Below are 19,906 nucleotides of genomic sequence, written 5' to 3'. Positions count from 1 at the left end.
CCGCCCGACTCGACCGACTTAGGTGTAAAAAAGAGGCGGTGTTGGATGAACAACAACTATCTTTGGCTGCCATTCGTAAGGAAGAAAGGAAGCGCACCATGTATTCGGCTCTTTCGTTCATGGACAAAACATATTGTGATGATGAGGAGAAGAATTACATCAAGGAAGCCAAGAAGAAACTCATGGCGGAGTACAAATACTTCCTATTCGGTCCCAATTAGTTTAGGTTTAGTTTAGTTTAAAAAAATAAAAATGTCGTTGTGTGTGTGTGTGTGTTTTTTTTTTTTTTTTCAGTTTTAGGTTGTGTGATTTATTTTATTGTAATTTGTTTTTCATTTTAATGTTCTAAATGTATTTGTATATTTATTTTTAATGAACTTGTGTGTTTTGTTAACAATTTGTGTTAATGGATTAAAAATGTATTTTATTTATAGTTTAGAGGGTTAAAAGTGTAAAGTTTGGATAAATGGGTATAATTAAATAATTGGTGTATCCAAGACTAGTTCTTGAGGGATGAGTCCATTGGATGCATTTTGGGGAATTAGTCCTTTAATTGTTTTTTTGTTGATGTGACACAGACTAGTATTTGGAGATGAGTGGTCACCATTGGGTACCCTCTTAATTGCCGACCTCCTGCCTTCGTACGAATTCTAATACCCTTTTAACATTTTATTCGAAAGATAGTTAGATAAAATAGATAGATCGATGTTATGACTCCACCGAAATTAAGTATATAGAGTATAATGGTTTGAGTTTCCTTATTAAAAAAACTCGATTCCCACTAGCCGACATTCACCTCTTTTCTCGGTATTAATAATTGATTTGGGCCTAATGTCGAAGTTTTCAAATATCATAGCCCATATTTCCCCATGGTAATTAGTTTTGAAGCCCATTTACTAGACAAAATCGATATGGACTTTGAGGCTGCCAACTACACAAAACAAAACAATCACAAGTCTTTCTTTATCTCTTTGTTGTCCACGTAAAACATTTCTGGTCCATCACACATGATAATTGCCTTTTGCTCTTGAAGCGCAATTCGTGATAAACTTTCACAGGTTGGCCACGACATAATTTCATTGTAATGATGTAGTAGACTTCCAAACGAGCTTGTATCTTCATTGTCTTCAAAAATAATCTTTTATTCAAACATAATTTCATCATCTTTTGTCTTATAGACCTATAATCAAATAATTAACATATTAAGTATAAAAGTTTATAAAAATGATAATTATACAAACATAAAATAAATAAAAGAAATGATATCACATAAAATAAATATGTATAAAATATGTGATATCAGTAATCATTTGTTTATATGAATCAATGTAATGCGTTGGCACAAAGGTAAGTATTATAGATATGGCACGACGGTGTCATAAGTTATATGCAATAAACTTTGTGCATTGCTCTACTTCGCATGTATAAACGTATGCAAGATTATTCACTAAGTTTTGCTTACCTTTTAGTTGTTTACTCTTTTTATAGGTTGTCCTCGTGATGTAAGTGCTTTGAAGATTTGAGTTGAATGCATTGGATCCTCTTGATCTTGGCTCATGATGCAATTTTGGTAAAGTTATTGTTATGCCAAGTGTTGGATTCAAGGAGTTTGGTTATTTATAATGAGTCATTTTATAATAGTAATTTAATGATTATTATCAAATTTATTTTGAAAACTCATTATCCGTAACAGGTTTTTGATGTAAATTTTACGAAAAGATCATGCCGAAATTTCTAACTTTTGCGTGTTGCACTTATAACGAGTTTTGGTAAATGTATTTGTCAAAATTTATAATTGAATTTTCTATTTGAGCAAGTTCTTCGATATATATATATATATATATATAAATCTTAGAAAATGGTCGAGTCGAGTTTGGTCCTTTTAATAGTAGAGATCAAGCAATTTATATATATAGTTATTGTTTGTTATCGATATTACTTCGTATTTGACTAATGATAGAATATGAGAAAAGCATTCGGTCAAGTTCTAAGATTTACAGGGGTGGGTTACTTTAGGATTAATCTTAATTTAGGACCAAATCTCAATTATTCATTTTTATCTCTTTCCTTAAATCTTAAATTCTGTTTTTTGAAATCCGGCGACGTCAACGACATCTCTGGTGATATTTCCGAAGAAATCAGTTTCGTTTTCTGGTGGATACGGTGTGTGTTGCCCTCATCCGTTCTAAAGGGGTTGTCGCCGAACGCATATGAGAATCGTATGGATTTGATAGGCGGCAATCCAAGAGATGGTGGCGGTTTGATACGATACGGGCGTAACCCTTGTTGCTGGCGCCGGCGCCGTGGCTGGGGTGGTCGTAGATGATGGTGGTGGCTGTCTCGTCGGAGAAGAAGAAAGGATGAGGAAGTGGTGGTGGCCGGAGATGATGGTAGTGGTTGGAGATGAAGGTGGTGGCTGAAGAAGAAGGGGGAGGGAGAAGAGAGGGTGAAAAAAAAAAAGAGTAATTGAGATTTAAGGAGAGAGAAAAATAATTGATTGAGATTTGATATTAATGGTCCTAAACTAAAATTGGTCCAAAAATAATTTTCTCAAAGATTTACATACCTTAGCTTTCTACCTGCATGTGATATACAGCATGGATTATCTTCTATAAAACAAATAAATTTCTCTTAAAATATGAAACAATAAGTAAGTAATTAAGGAAGTAACTGCTCAGTGCCGCTTTCTGCGGGTTTTGAGCCCCAATACCTCGACGGTGTATGGGGGAGGTTAAGACGTAGACAGACCTTACCTCTACCTAAGTAGAGAGGCTGCTTCCAGTTTCTACCTAAATGGTAGAAAAGACCTTCCAACCTTTGCATTGGATGAGGATCGAACCCATGACCTCTGGCTTTTTATGCATTTTATGAAACAATGAAATTCGAAATGACAAGTTATGCATTTTATTAGTGGTCCAATCTAATAATACAAGTAAGAATAAAGTTGCTAAAAATGTTAATTTGATATTTTCGATGGACGCGCGCTTAATGTAGAAAATATAGATAGTTTTGCAAACTGGCAAAAAATAAAGATGGTAACTAATAGTAGTATTAATCTAACGGACCATATTCATCAATGCATGACCATAATACGAAATATATATATTCTATATATCATTGACAATGTTTTGCCACTTAAACTAGCTAATGCTATAATTAACCTTCTTATGTGTTGCTAAAAACAGCGGCTTAATTCCAAGGGATTTTATAATGGAGGTTTTTCATGATATCTACACGAAGAAGATGGAACAACAAGCAGGCCGGTGTGGCGGTGGCCAAGAGGCCATGCGGAAGGCCACGTAAGCAACAACATGGAATGTCGATCAGCAACATGGATCTGTTGATCAACCATATAAAATTATGGATACTCATCAATTCGGCTCTCGTCGCCTCCACCACTAATCAAGAGCGGGAGGTAATTCCTAGCTAGATGGTATCTACTATAGTTTCTGTTATATATTTGGTCTTTGTAGGAACTGATATATGCATCTAATTAAGTTGATATGTATATATATGGCGTACTATCAACCATTGCTAAGTTTTTTAACTTTTATATGTTCAGCTTTACATAGCATATATGGGATCTCTCCCTGAAGGTGAATACTCACCTTCATTACATCACTCTCGGCTTATAAAACAAGTCGTGGATCCGAGGTATATCTTTGATTTAGTCCTTAATTTTGATTTCAAACTATGTACTTAATAGTTAATTGACTGATCATCGATATCTTAAAAAATAAATATATAGTTATGCAAACAAATCCATTATAAGGAGCTATACAAAGAACATCAATGGATTTGCTGCATACCTCACAGCAGAAGAACGAGAAAAGCTGAACGGTAAGTCCTTACCTTGTCTTGACTTTGAGTTTCGGGATGTGTAGCATTTTGTGATCGATTAGTTCTTCTTTTTCCTAATAGAATACATACAAAGTACGAATAGTAAATTTAGCTGAAGGTTTCGAATTTACTATATATAAGCCAGGTGTAGAACTCACTCCCAAAAACTCAATTCCAAAAACTCAAAGGAGGGGACACTTACCAATCCCATACTTGGTCGATGTGGGATCGTAACAAAAGATTATTAGAACATTTTATTTTGCAAACAAAGCAGGTCACAAGGAACCTGTCCCAAATATATCAAATTCGTCACAAACTGGTTGAAGTAAGCATTTTTACGTCATGTCCGATAATAGGCATCATAACTCCCTACATCAAAGTTAACATGTTTCATTTTTCATAGCTATGGATCCATGTAATGACCCGTTAGATATTACCAATCAAAAACTTAGTAGAGCAAATACATAAATGTAATGACCCGTTGAATTTGCTTCTGAATTTGTAAAGCCATGCATCAGTCCAAAGAAACCAAAAATAGAGTAAACTAAGACTATAACATACTAAAGACAACAAATGCAGCCAGAATGATAGAAATCGTAGCAACCATAAGTAAGATTCATACTATAGTAATTCACAATCAAGATACAAAGCTCAATAGTGACACAGTATTTCGTTTATTGAACATATACTAGCTCTGCCATTATTTTAGCTTACACAGGTAGGGCTACTATTTCAGTGGCCAAATCCTCTCTGCTTGTAATTATTGAGTGGACATTTTTCATACCTAAAATAACATACTATCCTTTGACTTGATTACCTTCGAGTGCGTGTCCAGCTGATGTTTTGGAAGTAATCAATTGTATGTTTGAAATTCCAACAGGTTTTGATGAGGTCATCTCGGTGTTTCCCAATCAAAAGGTCCGACCTCAAACAACAAGGTCATGGGACTTCATGGGACTTCCAAGAAAGACCGAAAGACGCCCTTCAGTTGAGAGTGATATAATTATTGGAGTAATTGATCACGGAATCTGGCCAGAGTCTGAGAGCTTTAGCGATGAAGGTTTTGGCCCAATTCCAAAAAAGTGGAGAGGAGAATGTGCAGGTGGCTATAATTTCTCCTGTAACAAGTAAGTCCAACCGTTTAACTTAATTGTCAAAGAAGGCGTTGGCACTATTATGTTGATGAAGATACATATATCTAGTCTTCATCCTTTCTCTGGTCAAAAGAACCATAAATTTGTTACTAGCTATTACGTTAATCAAAATAACTAGTCGGAGTCTTGAATCCTTGCTTGTTCAGAATTCTAGACTCTAGTATATGAGTTAGCCATTATGTTCCAAATTTGAGGAAAAGTTTAAACTTAATTATAGATTGATGTTGGACTTCAAAAAAGTTACATATAATCCACGTCCTCATCATGGTAGCTAACCACGAGGCAATGGCCCCATCATTTTACTGTGATGCCCAACTCATAGGTTGCTTTATTTTTAGTTCTAGGGAGTTAGCACTAATTTCTTATATTGTGTTTCATATTATCTTGACTAATAATGAGTCTTCACCATTTCACTTTGTTCATACTGTGATATATGGAGTAGTATGCTGTTCTGTAGTTTAAGCATCACAAAGACTTTCATTCAAGTTGACTCGACTAATCAGGCCTTTTTACATCATATTTATTTTCATTAAACAGAACATCCTTATAATCAACAGCTTAATTAGGCACGCTCTATCATCATCTAATCCCAAAAGTTCGTAACTTTTTACTCTCTTTAGATAATTCGTAAATATATATACTTTTGGTTTCTTGGCTCAAGCTCTGTAAGTTTGAATGTGCATATGCAATGGAACCTGCAAATACTTTGAGATGGTTGTAGTCTGCTTGATCACTAGTCCAAACTTCCCTATTGGTGTTTTAAACCTTATTTCTGATTAAGGGGGTCGGTCTACATAATACAGAAAAGTTAGTGTAGCTTCAGCCCATCATTCTTTGTCTTGATCACATAATCAAAGTACACTCTTCTTGATTAGTCATCGAACGTCAACATGAAGTACCTTGCTCCACCCTTGCAGAGTTTCAGGCCCCTGCGAATCAGAATGTACATAGCTCACTATACCTTCCGTTTTGTGTTTTCCTTGATAAATTTAGCTATATGATTCTTACCAAATTTAGCTATATGATTCTTACCATACACATAGTTGTTAATAAATCTAGAGGTGTATTGCTTTAAGTTCCCAAAAAACTGTGTGTCAAACTACAATGCCACAGTTTAGCAGGACTCAAATCATGTTGAACAACTATCATTCAAAAGACTCTTACTATGGGTCATATGTAGAATTTGTCCGATTCAAACAATTATGATCAATATAGTATTTTAAGTGTTGACACAACCAACACTTTTGATCATCTTTACCTTTTTATGAAGAACCCTTCACCAGAGTCATCTATATGTTTACTGCCACAAGAAATTACTTCTTTGATAGGCTTTCCTTCCATACATTAGAGTCTCAACCTTGAGTTTTAAGAAATTATGTCAAAAAGGTGAGGGGACTAGCTGTTCAAAAAAAAAAAGGTGAGGGGACTATCTTCATAATCCGAAACCACAACAAAATACCCAAACGGTCTGACATATAATCTGTGATCTTCAATACTTATTCCCGGGTCAATTATAGTACCTGAACTCGGTCACCAAAGCTAAGGTTGTTGGCACTATCAAGTTTCTCCATTAATATCTGACTTTGTCTAGATTGAGCAATGACTCATCCGTGCAATAAGACATGATCAATGCTCCCATTAAACCCACCATTAGCCAAAGTCAGTTTTTACATTAAACATCTCCATATTGAATCACGTTGAACCATTGTAATTGATTAGGCTCTGATATTACTTGTTGAATGTGATCTCAACAACAGGTTCTCATTAAATGAGTCAAATCAATTTACAAATATGATAACTACCTATAGATTTATACTAGTTTATAAACTAAAACAGTCTCTAATGCCGTCCATCCGTAGGAAAATTATCGGTGCTCGTTCTTATGTGCTTGGCTTTGACAACACGGGACTTTCTGCTAGAGATGATAATGGACACGGTACTCACGTTGCATCCATTGCAGCCGGCAATGAAGTGAATGCAAACTTTTACGGTTTGGCACAAGGAATTGCTAGGGGAGGCGTTCCTTCCGCAAGAATTGCAGTTTATAAAGTTTGCAGATTCTTTTGCATGGACATTGATATAATGTCAGCTTTCCAAGATGCGATAGCTGACGGAGTTGACATTATATCTATTTCACTGGGAGGACCTAATCCAAGGGAGCTGATCTCTGATCCTATTGGAATTGGCGCTTTTCACGCAATGGAGAAAGATATACTCACAGTCCATTGTGCCGGGAATTCTGGTCCTACCATACACACTGTTTTAGATTATGTGCCGTGGATCTTTACTGTTGGAGCAAGCTACACTGATAGAAGAATTGTTGATAAAATTCTTCTTGGGGACGGTACGATTCTAGTGGTGAGTATACTGTTACGCACAATGTCGTATTTACTGCTAAGCATTATAGTTAATGGATCTAACAAAATGTTGTAGGGTGATTCTGTTAATGCCTTTCCATCAAGTGCTGCAGAAGTGCCTCTTGTTTATGGCAAAGAAGTGACCCGCACGTGTTCTGAAACAGAAGCAATGTCAGTAGTCTGGCTATTTATCTATACCTTAATAAGAAGTAAAACATATACATACAAAAGAATAATACAACTTTGTTATGTTACAGGCGTTGTTCTCCATCTTGCTTAGACAGTTCCATGGTCAAACAAAAGGTGGTTCTGTGTGATTCAAATGTCTTCGAGACGGTAGAAGATCCCCAAGCATTGGGTTATATCATACCAAACAAAGAAAATACATCTGATGTCGTGCCATCACGTGCTATAGTGTTAGGAACTAATGACATTAACTTTGTCAAAACCTACAAAAAATCCGCAAGGTATGATGTCTTTTTAGTAAACTTTTCGTTGTAGTAGTATGAGGTTATGTTTATTTCTAAATTTACCAGCCTAACGATTACCTATTTTTAAAACAGAGAGCCTGTGGTAAGATTTTTCAAAAGTGAAGAGATTCACAATCCAGCAGCTCTTCTCATTGCTCCATTTTCGTCGCGGGGACCGACCAAGTCAATACCAGATATTGTAAAGGTATGTGTGATTATTATTACTTTAAATATTTGTGAGTAATCGTTGTGATGATATAAGAAACTGAATTATTTTTCTTTAGCTTCAACTATTGTTTTTGGTGAAAGGGGAACGTATTAATCAACCAAAGGATACACTGTCAACTCTGTTTCTGTTGTCTCAATGCCAACAGTGCTAAATTGTTCTCATTTTATAAACCACTTGGAATGATCACTTTCAAATTTATGTATTAAACACTGGAAAAATGATACCCTGGATAGATCATTTCACAATTGCTCATCTGTAGCAATCTTTTCTATTGGTTCACGAGATTGATAAATGTGTTGTGTTATGGTAGCCTGATGTAACAGCACCCGGAGTGGAAATTCTAGCCGCTTTTTCACCATTTGGTCCCCCCTCTGGAATGCCTTACGACACCAGGCGTGTGAAGTACACTATACTGTCAGGGACGTCAATGGCTTGCCCACACGTTACTGCAGTTGCAGCTTTCGTCAAGTCGTTTCACCCCAATTGGTCTCCATCTGCACTTAAATCTGCTTTAATGACTACAGGTAATACATCATTCTCCCAGTTTCGTACATGACATAGGAGAATAGAGTACTTAACTTATATGGAGCAATATATATTCCATAAGTAGATACATCACATATCTAAATCATATCAAACTTATCATTCTAAGTTTCGCATATAACAAATTTGAAGATAAATAGATATGCCATGTCATTGCTTCTTATTTAATTGTGTGACAGCCATGGAAATGAATGCTGCCCTGAGCACGGATGCTGAATTCGCATACGGTTCTGGCCATATTAATCCTGTGAAGGCTACGGATCCCGGTCTTGTGTATGAGACATCTCCTGATGACTACCGCAAGATATGGTGCCATATGCCAAACACTAATTGTCCAGTCAACCTAACCCATAAAGAACTGAACTACCCCTCCATGGCAGTTCAAGTTGAGACGAAATCTGCATTCGTGGTTACTTTCCCAAGAACGGTTACAAATGTCGGTCCAGCTCAATCAACATACACTGTATCCGTAACAGGAAGCCATGGGTTAGAAATCATTGTGGAGCCCAACACTCTACAATTCACCACGTTATATCAAAAGATATCATTTAGTGTGACTGTTAGAGGAAGAATAATTTCACCTCTAACAGTAAAGAGTATGTCGTTGTTATGGACAGATTCAATTCACCATGTTCGCAGTCCTGTCGTGGTATATACGACGAAAGCCACCTCTGTGGGAGGAGCACCTCCAACACCACCAAGGATTTGCGCCATTAGTGTAATTCTTTTGGTGATGGTTCTCTTGTACTGAAAATACTTGAGTGATTATTATAACCCTGTATATTTGTACTATATGAACTCATTGTGTGAAGGAATCACCTTTTTGGTTTAACAGGTACTCGATAAAGAATTCGATACCCGAATCCGGTTTGACTTGGGAATCCCCGAGTTGACTGGAAATGGGGACGGATATGGAAATGTAATTTCATTCCCCGATGGTGATGGGACGGGGACGGGAAACCATAAATCTCCGATACCCATACCCGAACCCAAAAAAATTATATATATTTAGTATAATTACATTAATTTTTTTTATTTGTTAGACTCACTCTAAGTTTAAAATTACTTTATTCAAAACTAAAATTATATTACACATTATATATTATATATATTGCCAATGGGTTAAAAACCTCATTGGCATTTCGAAGTCCTGCAATGATGCTTGGATTCTGGGAGACCAAGGTTCGAGTCTGAACAGGTGAGGTTTTACCTCCAATTTAATTTCGTGCCTTCTGTAGCGGTTAAATTGGTGAGTTTTTCCTCCCATGTGGTCCCTGATTTCGTGGATCGGTCGCTAATGACTACTTGCCCATATGGATGTAACGGCTAGTCGTCCCGTGACACGAACTTTCAAAAAAAATAATATAATTATATTCATATTTTATCAAGGAAAAAGCTGAACTATACGATCTCTTAACTATTTTGAACTTTTATTAATTTATGTTTTTTCAATAAAGAAATCCTCGATCACCCGATGGGATCCCGATACCGACGGGGACACGTATGGGATGTAATCTAATTCTCTGCCGGAGATGGAGATTGCAAATGAGAATTGAGAATGGGGATGGGGACTGAGATCCCTGATGATACACTCCCCATTGCCATCCCTGACAACCCTATTTTCTGCTCAACCATTTGTACGTATTTTTTTTGGTTTCCTATTATGTCCTTTTATATATATCTATATATATAATAAAAAAAACTGACCTAATAACTTATTAATCAATATCAAAGCTTTGACTTTAACAAATTAGATCTTTCTTATGTTATAACTCATATTTAAAAATAAATACTATGGACTCACACAAAAATTATTATATATTTTTGTAGAAAAATTTCTCATTAGTTTACACTTTTTTATTTTTCGTTAATAATTACATTTTTTACCCTCACTAAATTATTATTTTATATTTGAGAAATAATATATATAATTTTGTAGCAAAATTCTTATTAATTTACACCTTTTTGTTTTCCATCAATAGTTTATACTTTTTATCTTTACTAAATTATTAATTTATACTTGAGAAATTATTTCATTTTGTAGTCATCAGTTTGAGAAATTTTTTTAATTTTTCATCATTCTAACTAATTATAAAATTTTCTAACATATTTATGATTTTTTCCCATAAAATGCTAAAACTCTAGGTTCACATGTTATTTTAAATATTTTAATACATTTATTTAATCTTATCATATGTATATACGATATTAAAATCTAATAAGTTAAATATTTAAAATCTCTTAATTCGATCATTAATCTCATATATTATTTTTAATCATAACGAGCATGGTACTCGTACAATGCTAGTGGTGATGTAAATAATTGATATAAAGGTATTTGATTCAAAGACGTAGTAGAGATTTTTAATTTATAATACGAGAGAAAGTACTCGCACGTTGCTGCGGTGAGATAGTGAGAGTGATAGGTCATAGAAGGTAATAGGTCATAGAGTGTGATACTTTTTTTTTGTTAATAACAATATCATTATATTTACTAATTACATTATTATGAAAACTTAATACATTATCTTACGTATTATACGGGAAAATAATCTAGTTTTATATATAATAATAATTAACTATTTGCAAAATTGGTTAATATTTACATATTATTTATGTGTCGGGAGATATATATATATATACTAGTCCTAATACCCGTACGATGTACGATAACTATATAAATTGTATCATAAAAGAAATTCGAATATGCTACATACATGATTTGTGAATATGAAATAAATTGTAACTAAAGTAAATGATCGAAACTAAATTATAATAAACAGTAATGATAAATATAATATATGTTTAGTTATAATTTATGTTTTAGTTTATTGGTAGATTGGTTTGATACAAATTTACATGATATATTATTTAATAATACTAATACCCGAGTACGAAATTGATTATATTTATACGATTATTTCTCTTATATAAAAGAATTAAGTATAAAACTTTAAACACATGCATATACATTAAACAAAATTTTATCATTCGATATATATGGTTTTTTTTATCTACTTATTTGAATTTCATAAATATAACTTAGTGTTTCATATCTATATATCTATATAATTCTCTATCTCAATTTGATGATGTGACATATCTCAGAGCTCGTCACATCATTTTTTTCCTACGTGGCGATCTCACGTTGTTAGTCTCTTAAACGTTGACACGTAAGCTAGCACCTATAGGTACTTGACAAATCATCATCATAGCTTTTATTAATTATGAATAAATAGCATATTAAACAGTCATAAGCATGATTAGAACCCACAACCTCAAGTTTTTTATGTGAAACATAAACCACTTGATCTAATGAGATTTTTGTTTATATTTTGAAAAACATGATAGATATTCGGTCTAAAATCCCACAAAAAATTATTAAAAAAATTATTTATATAATTAGATGACACTTAACATATATATAAAAGAGATATATGGTAATAGTTTCTTACATAAAATATATATTAATGACATATCCCAAATTTATAAAAAAGTTTCCATATTTTAAAGATCTTTTTAATTCTTATTAAAAAGTAATAATGATTCTTAATTTTTTTTTAATATAATATCTTTTGAGATGTAAATTTTTTTAATTTATATTTAATTTTTATTTTCCAACATAATATATTGCAAAAGTATAAACTTTAGATTACTTGGAACATAAAAAATGTTGTCTTAATTTAAGTTGAATTTATGTTTTTATATACTCTATGTTTAATTCTTTGAAGGTAGACATAATACGTAAGGAGGCAAGGTGGTGATCGACCGGTGACCAGTTGGAACACCATCCGCCCTGTAGGTACCAAAGGGTGATGGTGTGTAAATCTGGTTTTTTTTTCTCACCCTCTCACCTTTTTAGTTTTATCTTTTTCTTTGTTTTTTATCGCTCTCAACCTCACTCAGTATGTATATTATGTAGGTTAATAAGAAAAGAGAGTAAATACGTACAAAAATATAGAAAACAAAGGTGAAACTTATTTCTTATTCAATGACTGAATAAGCCTTAAATAGGCAAAACTACATCTCATGTGATCCTAAAAATAAGGAAATACAATACCAACTTTACCTAAGGAATCAGTCATGGGTATGACCCATAATGTCCATATTCTCAATGGCATATAATTCGGTCAATCCCATGACTTTATACCATTTATTTGAAGCAACACTAAAATCAACTCAAATACTAACTTAAATAAAACCAACTCAAACTAGATAATATGACTGAGTCAAGATTAATTCCTACATAGACGGTGAGAGAATGGTGAAATATTCATTGCTTGTGGAAGGGGTGATGGATGATGAAAAAAAGTGAAGATTTATCTTGAGATTTATAATTTTTCCTTTAATAATGTTTATTACTTTGTCATTTGATATTTTACTTCATTACATAAAAAAATATCTTCGTTTTTCGATGACAGTTTTTTTTATATTGAACATTTGTTAAACTATTTAATAGAAATTTATGTTATCTCGTGCAACGCACGGGGCTAAACCTAGTTATTATTATAATTACTATGAACATAATTAGAAAATTGCTAGTTAAAATATTATTAAAATTATAAATTAAAATATAACACATATATATGTAATCAAAAATATATATATGTGTTACTTGTTAATGTACGGCAATTGGGTTGAACAGAATGTCGATTAGAAAACCAAAGTGTGGTGTGCTGCAAACTCCCAATGATGGAAAGCTTATATTAACAATAGACTAATTAACACTTCTATACTGATTCAGAATAATAATTAATTGTAACTTGGAGGATAGAGATTGTAATTGATGTTTACACGTACTTGTTAATTTGTTAAATACATAGTAATTTTATTTTATACTAGCTAATCAACCTGGGTTCAACCCAGACATTTTAACTAAAATTTAAAAGCAAAAAAAATCTTAAAAAATGTATATAATTTTTGTTATTGATATATCATAACTCGGCTTGGAAATATTAAATTGATTAACACAATAATTTATAAATATTAGTACCTCACTATAAAAGCGTGGACAAATGAGGTGTTACAAAATAATTATCAAAGTTCATACTAAAAAGTGTGAACTTTTAGTTCTACACACTTTTTTGTATGGAGAAATTTATACACACTTTTATTTCTATATATTTTTACACACTAAAAAACATGACAAAATTTTTAATTTGTTCACACTCGTTAAAAGTGTGAACAAATGCAGTATTGTTTGTAGTGTCTATTGCATTAACAAAACATAAAAAGACATTTCATGATATTATATTAAAAAGAATTTACTTTGTTTCTAATAAAAGAATAAATTTGTAGACATCATAATAAAATAAAACATTTTGAAAATATTTAATGGGCTATTTACTCTTTTATGTGAAAAAATTTATACACACTTTTATTTCTATATATTTTTACACACAAAAAAGCGTGACAAAATTTTTAATTTGTTCATACTCATTAAAAGTGTGAACAAATGCAGTATTGTTTGTAGTGCATATTGCATTAACAAAACATAAAAAAGACATTTCATGATATTATATTAAAAAGAATTTACTTTGTTTCTAATAAAAGAATAAATTTGTAGACATCATAAATAAAATAAAACATTTTGAAAATATTTAATGGGCTATTTATCTATAAAAAGATTACTAACTAAATATGACATCATAAATAGAATAAAAAATATTTTGAAAAAATTTATTGACATGACACATTATAATTGTTTCTAAAAATAGTTTAAAAAACAATCTTTCTTTATTATATATATAATATAAAGATTAATACATATCTTTAACAATTTAATTAGGTATCTATAATTATTTTAGGTATATAAAAATTAGACCTGTATATTTACTCTAATAAGTTAAGAGGAACACGTGTCGTTTAGATATTGTAACACGTGTCAATTAAAGGATGCTTGAATCATGTTTTAGTTTATTGGTAGATATGAGAGCAGTGAGTATGGGGTTGTTCCCCATCTAAGCTTAGATAGGGAACTCCTCACATTTGGTTTTTATAATCATATGTTTTTATTTAAAATTCAAACAAATATTAAAATACTTGTATATGAGGAGTTCCCCATCTAAGCTTAGATGGAGAACAACCTCATATTCACTTTTCCTATATATATATATATATATATATATATATGAAAGTTGAGTTATATGAACCAAACTTGATGAATTTATTATGGTGAATTAATACTAGTTCATTGTGTTTGTATAATACTAGTACTAATAATTGAATGTAAATTGAAACATAATTGATTTATTTAAAATTAATTCTATAAAATGTAAAAATAAATAATAAAGATTTTAGCATTAACTATATTGTTGTGAAATTGTAAAAAATGGTATACATGTAAATCGCTTAGGGTTGTATGTTAAATGTATTACCGACCTTGCCTGATGTACAAAATATAAATCAATGGAGGAACAAATCATTTATCCATCCATATCTTAGTAAAGTCAAATCCCCTCCTTCCCTTTGCATAGATAATGTAGATAAATGAAATCAATTAAATAAGAAATAATCATCTCTATCGTATTCGTCTATCCATTATATTTGATTTGAAATCCAATTTACACGTACTTAAAATCTTTAAATAAGGAAACATAAGTAGATAATAAGGAAACATGGTCTTATTATTATTGTCAAACATTGGCCTAATATTTAATTTATAATTTAATTTATTTGATCAATGACACTTGTCGTTCTAAGACATATCGATCACCTGTCTTTAAATAGAGGCTACAATCCTGTTTTAGTTTATTAGTAGATAATGTTTCATGAAAAAGATTTATGATATAGACTTTAGGCTGCCTGAATGAAGTCCATTATACATATATATATATATATATATACAATCTATATATGCTATCTCTTTTACTATATGTTTTGTTATTAATTATGTTATCCATGGTTATTACCTTTATTGTTATCCCTTATTATTTTACTACCAATTTCAATATATATATATATATATATATCAAAAACAACTATTCATGTGCATATTATGACCAGTATTGTTGCATTGAGAACAATGGATGGATGGAAAAATTGTGTAGATAAGCATTGTTAGATTGTTTTCACATCCGGTAAAAAGGCACTATCGATCGATCTGGCCAAATTGATGGTCACGGCTCGCTTCCTTGGGAAAAATGTTAACTAATATCCATTCGAAATTCGTTTCAATATTAAGGGGTGTTTGTGATTGAGTTTTGAGCTGATTATTTAATTATTGCGTTTGTATAACGCAATAATCAAAAAATTTGTTTGGCAAAATAAGTGATTATCTGCGTTTTATTAGAGAGAAAATGTAGTTTTGAAAAAGCAGACAATTTTTCAAAACGCAACTTTTAAACGCATAATCTATCTTGAAAACGCAAACACAAACACCCCTAAATGTACTGCATAATAACATTAAATTTTATGTTGCGACGCACAACATAATGATATTAATCTTGATCACTGGTTCTTATATACAAGAACTTTGTACATATTAGATAGGCTCCATATGACAATGGTCAATGGAATGCACAAGAGTATTATCTACATGTTATGTATATCGTATTAATGAAATTCAAGTTTAATTATGAATTTCTATCTAACTAGCTTAAATCACCTTATTTCATAGGCCATTAGTTTTAATACTTGAGTTGTTTGTTGCATAAGTATTTAATATCTGGTATTTGGCCTTTGATTTAGATGATGTGTAATTTAGTTGACGGCCAACAAATTGTGACGGCTATAAAGACACCATGAGCTTAGATGCTATTTTGTTTGATCCACACGTACAAAGTGTAAGAAAAAGTTGACTGCCGGTCAATTGCCTTCGAAGCTAGCTTAGTAAACTTATAATACTTTCGGAGCTTTTGTTGGAGAGACATTTGTCGTGTGGAACTGTTCCTTTTGACGATGCTTTGGATTTTCTTTCCAACTCAAAGAATCTCTTGTTGGAACTACGTTAGTGTGACCGTCACTGATCATGTATCATTCTTGATATGATAATTGACGATAATGAAATCCCTATGTCTAGGTAAATATATGATTAGCGTATTTACTCTTAGAGACGTAGAATAAGGTTTCCCATTAGGTGATTGTAAATAAGAGGACTAATGGTATACACATTAAACACCACAGGGGTTGAATGTGTAATTACTAAAGGGTGGTAAGTGTAATTACTCTCATTATAAATAGAGGGTAATTAACCCTAAGTTAAGGTTAATCACACACACAAAATCCCACACAAATTCGTGTGTTTACTCCTCTCAAATTCGTGCATAACATCACAGCCGAATTACCCATCTCATCCTAACTCAATCACCTTGTTTTGGGAACCCGAAATCAATGGCAAACATGTTTAATGCCTTTACAGGTTCCACAGGATCATTTGGTGAGTATTTTTCCTTGAATCAAACCATGTTTATTCCAACATGTGGTATCAGAGCCGCGTTACGAAGTCCTGTTATGTTTTTGGTTCGTTTCGAGGGTTTTACGCGAACTTAGAAGCTGCAGAATGAAGAAACTCGTGCTGACGTCATCACGAATTCGTGCTGACGTCATCACGAACTCAAAACTACTTCGTGCTGACGTCATCACAGTTTTTGCACCACCTTCGCGCTCATGTCTTCGCACGAAGTCAGCTATCTTCAGACGAAGTCAGCTATCTTCAGACGAACTCATTACTACTTCGTGCTGACGTCATTAGACGAACCAGATTGTCTTCACGCTGACGTCATCACGAACTTTGTGTAGACTTATGACTTCTTCGTGCTGACGTCATCACAAGAACATCGTGTTGACTTATGTTACCTTCGTGCTTACATCATCACGAACTTATGGTCTACTTCGTGCTTACTTATTCACGAGTTATAACTTAAGTTCGTATTAAACTAAAGATGATTTTAGCTGATGAATGAACTCGTGCTTACTAATTTTACCTTATAATTTTGTGGCTAAATTTGTCTCTTATTTTTTGAAAATTATTTTTTCTGAGACATTTTTTCCATTACTTATTCACAAGTATAATGGTCTTTGTCTCATTACTTTTAGGAACATTACTTTAGCCTCTTACGTATTTAGGCATTACGTTAGTTCCATTACTTTTAGAAACATTACTCAATAAGCCTTGGATATCTAATTATGTTATTATAAGGAACATTATTATTAGCCCTTAGTTAAGTTTAGGCATTACTTTAGTTCCATTAGTTTTATAGATATTGCTTAGTCTGCTTTAGATAGCTAATTATGTCACTATAATCTAATTGCCCTTAGTTTTTGGCATTACTTTATTAATCTTCTATTACTTGTATCCTAAATCTATATCCTCCTTATTTCCACTGTAGCACCTACTCTTGGCATTCAGCCACTTACCGGTGCAAACTACACTGCTTGACCTTGACTATGCCATTCGTAATGATGAACCCGATGCTATTACTGCGAACTCTACTGCAGAACAGAATGCAACATTTGAGAAGTGGGACAAGGCAAATCGGTTATCACTTATGACGGTCAAAAACTCTATTCCCCTTGGTCTTCGAGGAGCTATCCCTGAGTCTGACAAAGTCAGAGATTACCTCAAATCTGTTGAGGATTACTTCAAGGGATCGTCTAAAGCGCATGCAAGCAGTTTAATGCTAAAGATGCTTACTCTGAAATATGATGAAAGTAGTTGTGTCCGTGAACACATAATGAAAATGAGTGACATGGCGAACAAGCTTAAGACTCTCGAAATGGAAGTCTCTAATAATTTTATTGTGCATTTCATAATGACATCATTGCCTGCTCAATTTGATGCCTTCAAAATTAACTATAATGCTTAGAAAGATAAATGGAAGATGAGTGAACTGATTGCAATGTGTCAACAAGAAGAGGATCGCCTTAAGCTCGAGAAACCTGAAGCTGTTCACCTTACTACCACTGCTAATTCTAAGAAGAGGAAGGGTAACAACAATAACAAGACTGGAAAGAAAGCTTCAAAGATCAGTCCTGGTGCAGTTGCCTCTAGCTCTAATGTCTTGAACATCAAATGTAAGTTCTGTCGTACTCAAGGGCATGTTCAGAAAGATTGCCCTAAGTTCAAGGAATGGCTAGCTAAGAAAGGTAACGTACTTTATGTAATATTTGATTCTTTTACTACTGATGTTCCTGTTAATACATGGTGGGGTGACTCTGGTTCTATGGTTCATGTGACTAACTCAATGCAGGGATTCCATACAATCCAGAAGCTACCAAAGGGCCAAAGAAAACTTAGAGTTGGAAGTGGTGATTTTTTAGATGTCGAAGCCATGGGAACTTATATTTTACATATGAGCACTAGAAAATGTATTAGACTAGTAGATACCTTATATGTACCGAGAATTACTCGGAATCTCGTATCTATTTCTAGACTAGACATTGAAGGTTTTGTAATAATTCATGGTTTCGGCAAGATTACTATTACTCTTAATAATGAATTGCTTGGTCGTGGTTTCTTGGATGGATTGCTGTATAAGTTAGAACTAGATCATAATTTCTCACAATCTTTGTTATCTTTTAATGTTGATGATATAACTAAAACAAGGACAAAATCACTTAAGCAACAAGAGAATTCCTCCATGTTGTGGCATAAAAGTCTTGGTCACATCTCACGAGATCGCATGACACGACTCGTAAAGGATGGAATCTTACCATCTCTTGACTTCAGTGACTTTGAAACATGTATTCAATGTCTCAAAGGCAAAATGGCTAAAGGGAATAAGAAAGGAGCCACCAGAAGTTCCAACTTGTTGGAAATAATTCATACTGATATAAATGGCCCCTATCCCGCTTCCATTACAGGACATACTTCATTTATTACATTTATTGATGATTATTCACGTTATATGCACCTTTATTTGATTAAGGAAAAGTCTGAATCCTTGCAAACTTTTATTGATTTTAAAACTTTGGTTGAAAACGAACTTGAACGTAAAATAAAAGTTGTAAGATCAGATAGAGGAGGTGAGTATTATGGTAGACATACTGACGTTGGTCAAGCCGCTGGTCCTTTCCATGACTTTTGTAAGGATCATGGCATAATTAACTAATACACCATACCTGGTTCTCCTCAACAAAATGGTGTTGCTGAAAGAAGAAATAGAACCCTAATGGACATGGTGAGAAGTATGCTTGCTAACACTAACTTACCTACTTTCCTTTGGACTGAGGCCTTAAAAACAGCCGTTCATATACTCAATAGAGTTCCTTTTAAAACTGTCCCTAAAACTCCTCATGAGATATGGAGAGGGAAGAAACCGAGTCTTAGATATATGAGGGTATGGGGCTGTCCTGCCGAAGCTAAATTCTATA

The 19,906-nt window shown here is 33.0% G+C and overlaps 1 protein-coding gene across 1 annotated transcript; it reads left to right on the top strand.

The window, feature by feature from the left end:
• Positions 1–3,223: 3,223 nt before the first annotated feature.
• LOC122608892 (subtilisin-like protease SBT4.3) lies at positions 3,224–18,399 on the top strand. Its single transcript, XM_043781965.1, has 12 exons — positions 3,224–3,415; positions 3,563–3,654; positions 3,749–3,840; positions 4,721–4,967; positions 6,854–7,352; positions 7,428–7,522; positions 7,609–7,818; positions 7,915–8,026; positions 8,361–8,574; positions 8,773–9,311; positions 9,429–9,512; positions 17,923–18,399. Exons 1-12 carry the CDS (start codon positions 3,224–3,226, stop codon positions 18,397–18,399), a joined length of 2,853 nt encoding a protein of 950 aa, XP_043637900.1.
• The last annotated feature ends 1,507 nt before the right edge of the window (positions 18,400–19,906 follow it).

The sequence above is a fragment of the Erigeron canadensis genome, chromosome 7 (genome assembly GCF_010389155.1).
Source record: "Erigeron canadensis isolate Cc75 chromosome 7, C_canadensis_v1, whole genome shotgun sequence".
Classification (NCBI taxonomy): Eukaryota; Viridiplantae; Streptophyta; class Magnoliopsida; order Asterales; family Asteraceae; genus Erigeron; species Erigeron canadensis.
This window is presented reverse-complemented; position numbering and strand designations above follow the sequence as displayed.